General features: G+C 43.6%; 1 protein-coding gene across 2 annotated transcripts in view; it reads right to left on the bottom strand.

Moving 5' to 3' along the window:
- The window catches only part of LOC146074397 (plexin-C1-like), an 87279-nt gene that overhangs the window by 20056 nt on the left and 53336 nt on the right, over nucleotides 1-13887 (bottom strand). For both annotated transcript variants that reach the window (XM_083182405.1, XM_083182406.1), the window contains exons 13-15: nucleotides 8476-8676; nucleotides 6386-6565; nucleotides 2277-2382 (exon numbers count right to left, since the gene is read on the bottom strand). In XM_083182405.1, coding sequence (XP_083038531.1) covers nucleotides 2277-2382; nucleotides 6386-6565; nucleotides 8476-8676 — 487 coding nt within the window. The remainder of the gene's footprint in view (nucleotides 1-2276; nucleotides 2383-6385; nucleotides 6566-8475; nucleotides 8677-13887) is intronic.

Here is a 13887-nt window from a genome sequence, read left to right as displayed (position 1 = left end):
GATTGTTCCCTTCCTTTTTACTACAGTCAGTGGATTATAATGGCATGCGATGTACATGCGATGCCCGCGATGGGTGCCCTTCTAGGAAACAAGTACCCATATTTGATACTGCACTGTTCACAACCTCTCTGCTCTCTATTACATAACCAGTTCCCTACCAATCTACAAATTATTACCCCTAATCCCAGGTCCTCTTTTTTATTTATCAACCTCTTGTATGGCACTGTATCGAAAAGCTTTAGCACAATCTAGGAAGACCACGTCTACAGTGTTTCTATAAAAAAGGATTTTGCTGAAATCCTCATAGAAGCCTAGTAAATTTGTTTGGTATGGTCGATTTTTCACAAACCCATGCTGGTTAATACTAAGTAAACTGTGAAGATCTAAATATTTCTGGATACCATCCCTTAAAAATCCTTCAAATAATTTACCCACTATTGATGTTAAGCTCACAGGCCTGTAATTAGCTGGTTCATCCCTTTTTCCTTTTTTGAATATTGGCACTACCTCTGCTATTCTCGTCTTTTGGTACCTTACCTGATGAAAGTGAGTTATCAAAAACGTAATACAGAGGGGTCGCTAATTCCTCCCTTAATTCCATTAGTACCTTAGGATGAATCCCATCTGGGCCTGTTGATTTGTTTGTTTTGATTTTGCTGAGCTGCAATATTATCTCATCAGTCGTGAAAGCAATATTAAGATCTGGCTTGTTCGTCCCATTTGTGGTACCTGTACGTTCCACTCTCTGCTCTCCCCTAGTATTAACAGTTCTGCTTTTCCCTTATCCTCTGCAAAACTTTTACCATTATTATTGGATAATGGGCCTATGTTCTCTTTGATTATTTGTTTACTATTGATATATTTGAAAAACTTCTTCGGATTGGTTTTGCTCTCAGTGGCTATGCACTCTTCATTTTCCCTTTTAGCTACTTTGATTAACCCTTTATAAATTTTGTTTAATTCTTTGTACTTGCTGAACGCCTCCTCACTTACGTTATCCTTATAAAATTTAAATGCACTTATTTTATTGTTGATTGCTGTCCTTACTTTTTTGTCCAACCTTATTGAATTTACCTTTATTGACTTTTGTGATGTATTTAATAGTTAATGATTTGAGCACATTTTTTAGTGTTTCCCACATTTCCTCTGCATTTACCCCTCAAATACCGCTTCCCACTCAATTTCTTTTAAAGATTCTATGAATAATTCGAAGTTACCTTTTCTGAAATTCAAATAGTTTTTTAAATTGAACAATCATTCTTGGTATCAGTGCTGCATTTTTGTAGATTTATATAAAATATTTTGTGTTTTCCTTGTATCGTGAAATGCACCTACAGTATACTGTAGTTTAATTTGATCCTATATAAATTGAATTTAGCTAGTGGGTGGGTATGTTCTAATTGTCTATCCTAAAAGACACAGAGACATGAATACCAACAATCATCAAAGGACATTTCCTTTTTCTTTTTAAAGCACCCCCACCCCAACCCCTAGGAATAGTGGACGTAGGCAGAATGCAGACATAATTATACAACATCTCTGTATGTTCTGCAGAGGGGACGGGGATAACTAAAGGTACATTCTTATTGCATAATTTTATCCAATCTCTTTGCAGTTTTAAGAAAATCACATTAGGGGCATGCTGACACTGGAGAGCCCTAGGCGGGTGGGGGCAATCCAGTGCTCCCCCGCTCCCCGGGGGGGAGGTGCCGGGTATTCGGCCGCTCCACACAAGGGTGGGGGGTGTTTTGCCAGGTATTGCGGTGGCAGACTGGCCGCTCCATACGTGGGGGGGAGGGGGTTTCTGGGTATTGCGGCGGCAGGCGGGTCGCTCCACACAGTGGGATGCCGGGTATTGCGCGGGGGGGTGTGTTTGCCAGGGGCGGGGAGTGTCGGGTGATGCGGCGGCGTCCGCCTAGACACTTCGGAGGTGGGAGGGGGGTAGTTGCGGCTGCCGATAAGTAACTCCAGGGGTGGGGAGGGGGAACGGGTGATGCGGTGGAGGCTGCCTAGTCGCTCTGGAGGTGGGGGAGTTGCCGCCGCCACTCACCTCCATCCAGGGGCGGACCTGCTCAAAACTGCCACCCTCCAGTGGCTGGCACCCTAGGCAAATGCCTAGAGCTGCCTAGTGGTGGGGCCGGCCCTGGGGGCATGACCAATGTCACAATATACCACCGGGCATCTCCCGAAGAGGAAGAAGTGAATTAAGATACTGTCAGAGTGTAAAATGTAGATACATAATACAATAAATGTGAACACTTTCATACACAGCTTACCAATAGCTGCAATTAGTAGAAGAGGAATAACCAGGAGGAAGTATAGGTATAATGAAGAAATCTCTGAGTCTTTTTCCAATGTAGTCGTAAATTTGCCCAAAATAACCTTTAGTAGTAAGAAATTGCATTGTGTTAGAAAAAGACCATAGGCATATACAGTAAGCGGGTATTACACCATCTAATGTTGCCATATTTATTTATTTTGCATTGCATTCTGCTAATGGTTTATTCTTTTTAAATGCTTCATTTTCAGCATTTGTGTTTACTGCAGTAAAATGCACTGGCAGTGCATGCAATGTTCTTTTCAATGCTGTGAAAAATACACACATACAGTATGGGTGATTCACGTTGGCTCGGTAAGCCAACATTTGCTACTTACCGAGTGGTTAGGTGCCTCCCGACGGCTGTGTGAACGGGTGGCAGGTGCATGAATGCATGCCCCCATTCCCCACGTGAACGACGCATTTGCATGTGAATGGATGTGTACGCTCACACATCCATTTGCATGTGATTGTGGGGGGGGGGGGGGAATCATTTGAGGGTCGGCGACCATCAAATGATTGTTCCAACCATTCGCAAATAAAAGTCAGTCCAGGCTGACTTTAATTTACGAGCACCTGGACGTAGACAGGGCAGCTGGCTGACGTCATCCGGCCCACCCCGAACATGGCTTCGGCACACGCGTGTTCACATGGGGATTTTTTGGGGAACGCCCAGGAAATGCTGGGCATCCCCATGCTCCAGCCCACTGCCCGCACGCATCGGCGATAGTAATACTCGTTGAAGGCATTTGCCCTGCGTGTGTGAACATGCGTATTTTCACCGATACGCATGGGCAGACCTGCAACATTTATCCCCAGACCAAATTCGGCTCTTTGCGAGCCAAAGTGAGTCACCCCCATTATTTGGACATTTTATTTACTAGCCAACACTTAGCTGTATGTAGACATTTATCAACACTTTATTGATTTAGCATCTGTTGTGGTTGTTTTCAGGTTGGTGATATACTCAAGTATACTGGAATAATAAATTAATAATGTCTACTCCATTCAGATCAACGGAGTTCTGAAAAGTACTGCAAAATAGCTCACATTGAGCTGGATGGATATAATCCTCTTGCTCTATGAGCTGCCTGGCTTCTACTTTAAACTGAATGAACCTCTCTAGCTTGCTACATGCTTTGTAAGTGAAATGATTACAGTAAATGTGGTAGTTCTATGATCCTATACCATTGAGAGTGGGGAGTTCCATTAACCATTGAGGGTGGGTGAGTCCATTAACCATTGAGAGTGGGGAGTTCCATTAACCATTGAGGGTGGGTGAGTCCATTAACCATTGAGAGTGAGGAGTTCCATTAACCACTGAGAATGGGTGAGTCCATTAACCATTGAAAGTGGAGAGTCCCAATAACCTGCCTTACAATAATTTTCCAATGGTAAAATCCTCTGGGTAAAGTCTTAGGAGTAAATTAACTAAAGCCTCTAAAAATGAAAAGCGGTGCTGTTGCCCATAGCAACTAACTAGATTCTGTTTATCATTTTCTAGGCTGCAAAAGAGAAATGGTAGACACAATCTGAATAGTTGCTTTAGTAAATGTATCTCTTAGTCTACATCACGGGTGTCAAACACAAGGCCCGCGGGCCAAATCCGGCCCGCCAGACCTCGTCATGTGGCCCGCGCGAGGAGATAGCACGCAGGGCAGTGTGTCCCAGCTCCTGCCTAGGCCACCTCCTCTCACCCACCCCACCACGGCCGCCTTACCTGTTCCTCCACTGTTGGCTGCCATGTTCCTGTTGGCACATATGTATGCGGCTACAGAAACATGGCCGCGCGCCTCCACGGCTACGTGGAGGAGGGCCCGGCCACCTGTTCCCTCTGATGCCCGGCAGTGACAGACACTGGGTGGGGATGTCATGACGATAACGCCGCCCGCCCATGCGTCTGTAGAGAAGTAGGAGCAGGCAGGGAAGCTGGACCGGGAGTCGGGGACAGTGTGGCCGCAGCAAGCAGTGAAGAAAAGCTGGAAGCCGCAGCAGCTGCAGGACAGACGGAGAAAGTGAGGATGAGGATCACACTCACAATAAAAAAAATATATATATCTGCTGTTTCCTGAGGTGTCCCCGTGTATAATAATAATAATAATAATGCCATGACACCACAGGCTGCTCCTCCTGTATAATCATTTATGTGTCATGGCATTACTTTTATTATATTATACAGGGGGAGCAGTCTGTGGAGTCATGGCATTATTATTCTACAGGGGGAGCAGCCTGTGGTGTCATGGCATTCATTTTATATTATACAGGGGGAGCAGCCTGTGGTGTCATGGCATTGTAATTATATAGGGGGACCTACAGATACAACCGGCCCTTTGAGGGTGACCAATCTGCTGATGCGGCCCCCGATGAATTCGAGTTTGACACCCCTGGTCTACATCAACAGTTAGGGGAATACATTAAACAGTGGAATGCTTAAAAGTAATTGAGCTAGAGAATAAGCCGCCTGTCCTTCTAGCATGATGATGTTCTAGCAGGACATTGCCTCTGTGCTTGACTATTTGGCCTTCCACACACCAGGAAGATAATTATGCCTAGTAAGTCCACTGTTGGAAGAGATACTAATTGTGATTTCTGTCATAGCAAGGACACCATGGTTTATCCCCAAGGGAAACTGGTCACCAGAGAATATAATGTATCATAATATAGGCAAGATGTATCAAGAAGTTCTGTCTGACCAATCAGTGTCTGTCATTTATCTACTGTAGTACAGCCTTTTAAATAACAGTTAGAAGCCAACTGGTTGCTTTTGGCAACTGCTTCACCTTATCTCCCCCTATATATACATCATGTCTTCTAAGATTTCAGACTTAATCTTGTCTTCTAAGACACACAGGTCCAATTTTGTCTGCTTTCAATAGATTCCAATGGATCGTGTCGATATATCCGATGAAATCGGGCCAATTCGGATGTTTTGACATCAGGTCCAATCTGATGTGCAGTCCTGTGTGCAATGGATTGGATCCTGTAGATCAGTGGTCAGGGAACTCGGTCCTCATTACCCCACACAGTGCATGTTTTGCTGGTAACCCAGCAGGTGCACAGGTGTACTAATTACTCACAGACATTTTATAAGGTCTGCAGGTGGAGTTAATTATTTCACTTGTGATTCTGTGAGGAGACCTGCAAAACATGCACTGCGTGGGGTAATGAGGACCGAGTTCCCTGACCACTGCTGTAGATCATATGTGCAGCATGTATGATATATTGGAATCGGATCAGCGCATATCACATCCGATTCTTCTAGACCCTCCAGCAGCTTCCCAGGAGTTCATTTACATGCGATAAATTACATGTAAAAAATGGCACATCAAGTGGCATCAAGTGCCGTATCAGATGGAGACCTCCTGGAGAGCTGCCGGGGGAGTTCAAGGTAAAATAGGTCTGACTTGTGCCTCTGACAAGTCACACCTGTGTATGGGCACCTTTATACTTATTAGGGGCTACAATCACTCTGACAACCTGCATACAAAGCATACTGTTTCACTATGAACCATATAACTGGTCTATTTTGAAATCTGTTGGTTAAATGCTACTTATATTTAAAGAGATTGTCCTAGCAAACAATAAATGATTAGAAACCAGTGACCTTTATGTATCTTCCTGTTGTGATTGCATAAACACATCAAGCTACAGAACTGTTGGAGCTTCTGCATCTGATTTTACCAAATCTTCCATGTTGTGAAAAATCCATACAGTACATCTAAGAGAAAATGTATAGTTTTTCTTGGTTCAAACAATTTCCAGTGAATCAAATTTTGTAGGCCTGTGTAAAGCTCCATACGCTGCAACATGGCAATTGCTCCTCCCGCCATCCCCCCATAGCGTCGCTCCCTTCCCCGTCAGGATCAGCAAGTGTGTATGCACTTGGCGATGCCAGCACCCCGCCGACGCCAAAATCGGCATTGACGGGATCTCGTTTGGCGTGTGAGGGGCTTAATGTATATTATGGGCCCAATCCATATTTGCAGAAAATTGGAAGGCTGACAACCATAAATTACAGATTTGGGTAACTACAATAATGTGTAAGCCTTTAAATATATAATAACTTACCTTTACTTCCATTTTATAAACATCAATTTTTCCTGTGAAATTCTTCTTAGCTTTACATAGTATAGTATTATCGTCATCATTTTCTGTTATATTCTGTACTTCACAGATAATTTTTTTTTCTTCATAATTAATGAGGACTTCAATTTCATTTGCTTGAATGTTAAGTTCATCTCTTGTTTTCTGTTGAAATAAGTCATCTCCATTTAAGTGACGTACAGTGGATAGAAAATGTTGTATTTCTGTTAAAGCCAAACCCAAGAAGAAGTAGTATGATTTGGGAATACTTTTTATAGTATATAGAAATCTGACCTTAATATCAACTGTTTTATTCACAAATTTAGGCTTCGTTTTTGCAAACACAGAATCAGCTTTGTTGGCAAAGCAAAAAGCACACAACTGGGCAAATCCATGTTGCACTGTAGATAGTACTGATCAAACACATACTGGGGACTCTAGTGTGAATGAGTTTGCAAGTCGGGTCGCACCCAGGTTGTAGCCGGGTACAAAATCTTGGGTGCGACCCGGCTTGCGGATGGAAAAGGGGTATTAGATTTCAGTATGAACCCACTCCTCCCAAATCTAAATCTCTCTGCACAAGTTTCATCTGCCCCACCTGCAGTGCAACATGTTTTTTTCCCATTTGCTTTTTTGCAAGGAAATAGATCCACATTCCTTAACAGCAATCCTTACACCTAAGCCGCATTGACACTAAGGGGCATCAACTGACAATTTATTTTTTAAACTGCAAACTGTTCTGGAGGAGCAGTTAGTATGGAGGAGCCTTGGGAAAACATAACTGATTGATATAATGAGACCATTCTGTGTTTAGGTGACCCCTTAACCTTGGCACCTTATGCACTTGCCTGGACTTGCTGAATAATAACAACCAGCACTGGCAAACTGACACCATCTTTCACAGCCATGTGGTACGTCTATAAGCTTTGATACACAAAATACAACAACTTTAAGTATAGAGTTTGTGCATTTGAAGTTAATTGGTTGCTTTGTCAGGTTGTTCAACTTTACCATATACTGTACCCCTCTGTACTAAGCCTTAAAGCTTATAGTATATTTCTAAACTGCTGCAGATTAAGAGTCGGGCACTCTTCTCATTGCTGCAGGATTCATCTAGAATATAAAGACAGCATTGCAGATCCGAGTGTTGTTTTCAAAGACACATATCGCATAAGGATAGCTGTGAAAGCTCAGTACAGATCCTGCACATGAACCAATCTCAAACAATCATGATGTATGCAATCCATGAGGTTTGCACACATCTCTGAATGAGGCCCATTGACCATGTGGTTTGCCATTCCAATCAGAGCCGGATTAAGCCTTCGGGGGGCCCGGGGCACTTTAGACAGGGGGGCCCCCTTCCACTTGTCATTACTGGCCGCAAACTACATGGGAGAATATTACACCGTCAAAACACAGTGTAAAGGCAGTATAAACACACACACACATATATATATGAAAAGCCTGTGTTTGTCCCTCTGTACTTTACTCTGTAGCAGCCCTGACAGGCTCAGTGCTGCCTCTGATTAAAAACCCTCCCATGACAAGGCCGCTGCTGCTACTATTCTCCATGGGCCTGAGAAGCATGTGATGAGCTCCACCAAGCAGAGCTCAGTACAACCCTCTCAGCCCCTGATCTTGTGCAAAGTCTCATGTGATTTAGTCAACTCCCAGTAATGCACTGCACACTTGTGCAGTTAGTATGCCTTGGCTCCCAATGCTCAGCACCATTTATCATTGTCACATTGGCAGATAGGTGAAGCTGCAGCACTACCCCACTCCCAGGCACAAAACATACATGACAACTACAGGGGGCCTCTAGATAGAGGGGGACCCAGGGGTACTGACCCCCTGTGCCCCCCCTTAACCCGGCCCTGATTCCCATGTGTCTGCAATCTGTGTCTTTAAAGATAGAAGGTTGTTTTGTAGAAGGTTGTCCTTATGATTACCATTAGCTATATTCTGTCCATTTTTTTCTGCAGGTTTAGGGCATTGTTCACACTTATAGAACATTATAATTGGTGGAAACAAATTTTTATTTTTGCAAGTACTTAAAACAACAGCAGTTACTGTACCTTTATTCTTAGTTCAATCTCGCCATCAACGTCATTAAGTAAAGCAAAAGTTCTGAAAGCAGGATTATTCTTGTAAATTAATTGCCCGCACTTTACAATCTGTTCTTCGATGATTATATTTATGCTGATATCCTGAATGATTTCAGATAATTCTGGAGCTATAAAATAGCGGTGTGTATTATTTCCTAAGTGATCAAGTCTCTAAAAAAAAGAAAAATTCAACATTTTGACTATTATATTAGAATGTAAAAATTATAAAGAGTTTCCAGTCAGAGCTGCTCATACATTTGTGTGTTTGCCCAGATTTGCATGTCTATTGTAAGCAGCTTCTACCAGTAGTATAGGCATTGCTCTAACACCCCTGGACCCCCCTCCATGTAATCTGCACTGGACAAGGAACAAGTGACACTTTCCACTACCACCTCACGATTCTCACCAGGCAATGAATGTGCACTACATTTTATTGTGTTGTTTTTAATAATTTATGCTTTTTTTTTATCAAGGTAGAACTAAATTTCTTGAAAAGCAATGCAAAATAAAACTAATGCTTCACTTACTGGTTTAGAAATTATTCTTATAACTGCAAAGCCCCATTTTAGCTACTGTTACTCCAGTCCATTGTCCTAATGACAAACTTTCACAAGGTTGTTTCGTAATATGTGTCTACTACTGTATTTTGATAGAAGGTTTACCTAAATCTAACAAGAATAAAGATCTAGGATAAGTGCATCAGAGTCTGCTGTTGAAGAACAGAGGCCACACATATCCTCAGATGGAGGGTTTCTTCAGTAGTACAAACTAAGGCCCTCACTCAGGTTGGCTTGGTAAGATGCAAACATTCGCTGCTTACAGAGCGCCTGAGATGCTGCCCGTCAGAATACATGCCCCCCCCCCCCCACCACCACCACCACTGAATATACTAGGAAACATGCAAGTTTGTCCTGTCTTCACAAATAAAAGTCATTCTCAACTGACTTTTATTTGCGAGCACCAGGAAGAAGACGGGGTAGGGAGCTGACGGCCAGCCACGTTCCAAGGGGAATGCCAAGCGTTTTGGAAGTGATGCCCATGAAACACTGAGCGTTCCCCCGGTCCAGTCCCGCTACTGCCCCGATGCTGGGGCGGAATTTGGATCAGTGCGAGTGATCCTGAATCAGCCCCTAAATTTCAATGAAATCTGACACAATTCAAAGATAAAACAGGGGTCTAATAAAACCAGGGGAGTGGGATATTGTTCATCTGGTACCAATGCCCATAGACCTCTTGAATTGTAATTACTTTATTACTGAAAATATACTCTATGCATAGGTGTGCGCACATTGAGTGTTAGGGGTGCACAGGCACCCCCTAATGCTGAATAGAAGGTGTATGGGTCCCTCCCAGTGCGCAAAAAGGCTGCCAATTGGGGTTTAGTCCCTCCAGGTGCCCTCCCACCTTTTTTACAATGGTGCCAAAAAAGAAAAGATTGGGATAAACCCACTATCGGCGCCACTAGTGAAAAGAGGAATTTTTGGCACCCCCTAATGCTGTGCCCACCTTCTGAAAAACCTCACTGCCGCTAGCAATATCTGCACTTCCTTTTACCATAGACTTTTGCTTTTTAGAACTGTATTCCATTAAAAGAAGTGCACATCAATAAATTATGTGTTTTGCATTGTTATTTGTACTAGACCATTGTAATATCACTACATGCCTGTGTCATCCATATATGTTTTTGACTTTATTTGCCTTTACTGTCACACAGAGTAATTAGAAGATTAAAACAGTAATAGGCAGGAGATTATGTTGTAGCTGAGAGACGTTTTATATTGTAGCGAGTGCCAATAGATGATGGTAGACACGCTTGATTGACACACCCCATGGGCAGTAATAGACATGCACAACAGGGGGTGCCACACACACCCCTTTGATAGTGCACCCCCTAATAAAATGTGCTGCACACTCCTATGACTCTATGGAAGCAACAAACGCAAACCAGTTAATCCCCTGACTTTGCTGGGGAGGGTGGGCTGCTTCCATTGTTTAGCAACTCAAAAAATTGTGGGATTATAAACATGCATAACCAAACCATCTCACCAGAGAACACTGGTCCGCACAGATTGCCCAGCACATATCGCATGTGTGCCAGTGATGTGTGCTTAAGCACATCGCTCAGCACGGGGCACCCACCTCACCATGTGTACGGGCCTTTAGACTCTTTTGACACCCAATCTGGAGTCCTATGCAGGGCCAGGGCATGGCACCGGAGCACCCCAGGTGACCGTGCTGATCCCCCCCCTCCCTGCAATGCCCGGGCTGTACATCACCTCACCCGGCACCCTCCGCCGCCCCTGTCGTGCACCCCCCCTGATGGAGCGGAGGTGACCGCGCTGATCCCCCCCTCTCCCCTCCCCTCCCTGCAATGCCCGGGCTGTACATCACCTCACCTGGCACCCTCCGTCCCCTCCCCTCACGGAGCATTGCAGGGAGGGGAGGGGGGAGAGGGGGGATCAGCGCGGTCACCTCCGCTCCATCAGGGGGGGTTTGATGCGGCCACTGCTGCATCGCTACATGGGAAGATGTTGCCGGGTGATGCTGGGTGGGCCCCACCGCATCGCACGGGGGGGGGGGGGGTCGGGGGTAAGATATAATCTTTGTTTGAAAAAAAGAGGAACAAACTCTTTTCAGTGAATTGATGGATTATGATGTCCTGCGTTTAGTTACAAAAAAAAAGAAAAGGTTAACTAAAAACTAGCATAAAACTGAACCTGGGCTGTGTTTTGCCATACTGCTGCTGACCGGACCCCTCCTGACCAACTGTTGGAACCTGCCATTTGCCCTGCTGTTCCCAGATCAAAAGTGGAATATTTATGAGGCTTCAGGAAAAGACCATTTGATATATGCTTATGAAAACTACCACCATGTGAGTGCAACGTGGAATATAAAGATACCTTTATGTGCTAAAACGTTACCTCACTATGGTCTTTTCTTTCCCCAAGGTTTATTCCAGGGGGACTGTCTACATCTACTATTAAGTTGTGTGTAAGTTGTTTATGTGATTTATCACCAAGGGTGCACAGTATTTTCTATACTATTGTTCATTGTTTGAACCACTGGTGGTGAAGGTTCATTATTGTGTTACCCCCGGCTGAAATTTCACTTGTTACGTTAAAGACATCAGTACTGTATTATCCATACTGTCAAGGGGCACACATATTGACATACAGTACCTTATGTATTTCTTTGCAGGATGCTAATACAGTATGTTTTTGTATACTTATCAAGACATCAATTGGACATTGGATGCAAACGCGGACTGTGGGATTGGCAGAGATCCAGAACAAAGGCGGAGGGTGACATTTATTAGAGATCGCTGTTGGGTTTTTTTTTTTTGAAAATATGTTTATTAGGATTTTCAAATATCATAAATGTTAACATACAAATAAGCATCACAAACTTTTGGGTTACATTAGTCATAATTTTGTAGAGATAGTTGAGGCATATACATAGGGTGTATCGTGTGAGCTAATGGTCTTGTCAGCCGGTCGGCCAGCGGTCCGGCTGGAAGTGACCAAAGATATGGCCTCATTCTACTAGGTCTTAGAACCTCGATTGGGTATGCGCACAATCAGTCATGGTGAAGGTACCTTATTTTTAACATAATGTATCGTCCCCAAAAGAACTTCAACCATCACAGTGATACTTATTTTCATAACTAAACAACTGATATTTAACTAGGGGGAGGGGGGGGGGGGGGGGTTAAGATGAGGGAAGATTTGGAAGGAAGCGGAAAGGGGGTGTATGTGGGGGGGGGAAGGGGGGTTTGATTTAGATTAGTAATGAGTATCCACACTTTGCCTGATACTCTCTGCAGCGGAGCTTCACGTTCGACTCAGGCTGTAGGTAGAGTGGCTTCAAATAGGCGCCATCTTCTACTATAGTTGTCATAGGCATCGGGTTGTATCACAACATTATATTTATCATATGACATAAAGCGTGTGAGAAATTGGATCAGCTCTGTCACCGTAGGTGTTCTTTTGACTGTCCAGCATTTCATTATCAGTTTCCTAGCCATTGTTACCAACAGGGTCAAGAAGGGTACTAGCTGTGAGTGAGCCCAATTCAGGTGCCATACATCAAAATTTGCTAATAACAAAGTAAGGGAATGAATAGAAACATGGATGTCAAAGGTAGTATTAATGTAATTCACAATTTTATGCCAACATTTTTTAATGTGCCCACAGGACCAGACATTGTGGAATAAGGTGGCCGGGAAGAGGCCACACTTCAAGCACCGTCCGGACTCCTCAGGAACAAAATGTCTCCTCTGGGCTTGGGACATATAGGCTCTAAATACATATCTCATGTGTGTTTCTTGTAAAACCGAAGATTGTAATATGCATAATGTCTTATGATAATGTTTAAATAACAGGTCTGCATCGTTCAATAAAGGAATGTCTATTTTCCAACTAGATTGTGTCAGTGCTTTTTGTTTATGGGCCGTGGGTAGCAGTAATTCGGCGTAGATCATTTTAGTTTTATATTTGCGATTTTGGAATTTGGAAATCACTGGGGAAAGCTTATCACCCGCCACATGGTCATCCTGTATAGGTTGTAGTGTGTTAGCATATTGTAGTAGTTGGGCTATAGAGAATAGACTTTGGGCAGGGAGTCCAAATTTAGTTTGGATGTGTTTACCAGTTAGTAACTTACCACCCGGGTCGAAGACTTGTGATGTGAGCCTGAGTCCTTTTTGGATGAACTGGCGGAACATCGGATTCGTAATCCCCGGGGTAAATAGTGGATTGCCCCATATGGTAAGCCATTTTGAGTTGCGTGGGCTGTGGTTTAGGGTATTGCATACCGACCACCAAGCTTCATATGTGTCTTTGAAAAGCAAATGAGTATATATTTGTTTTGGGAGTTGTTTCCTTGGGGTGTGAAGAAGAGCTGCGGGGGAATATGGGTAAAAGGACGCACAATCTAACTCATAAACTGTAAAGTTACTAGATGCCAGTAGCCAATCCATAGCATATCTGGATAATAACGCCCTGGAGTACAGATGTATGTTCGGGAAACCCAATCCTCCCTCTGCTCTAGGCATCTGCAGCTTGGCCATGGCAATGCGTGGTTTACCCGATTTCCATATACATTTTGAGCAAATCTGCATTAGGGTTTTTATATCTGAAGATTTTAGTTTAATCGGTAATAGTTGCATAAGATAGGTTAGTTTCGGCATAAGTATGGTCTTTACTACTTCCACTCTGCCCAATAGGGACAGCGGAAGGTCCTGCCATAGCTCAGTTGAGGTCTTAATCTTGGTCACAGCTGGAGAGTAGTTGAGGGAGTGGAGAGAGTCAGGGTTCTTAGGTATCTGTACTCCAAGGTATTTAATATGAGTGTTCTTAATTTGAATGGAGGTCAAATTGGTGG

This window comes from Crinia signifera, chromosome 4 (genome assembly GCF_055691185.1).
Source record: "Crinia signifera chromosome 4, ASM5569118v1, whole genome shotgun sequence".
Classification (NCBI taxonomy): Eukaryota; Metazoa; Chordata; class Amphibia; order Anura; family Myobatrachidae; genus Crinia; species Crinia signifera.
The sequence above is the reverse complement of the archived record's forward strand: the minus strand, read 5'-3'. Positions and strand labels throughout refer to the sequence as shown.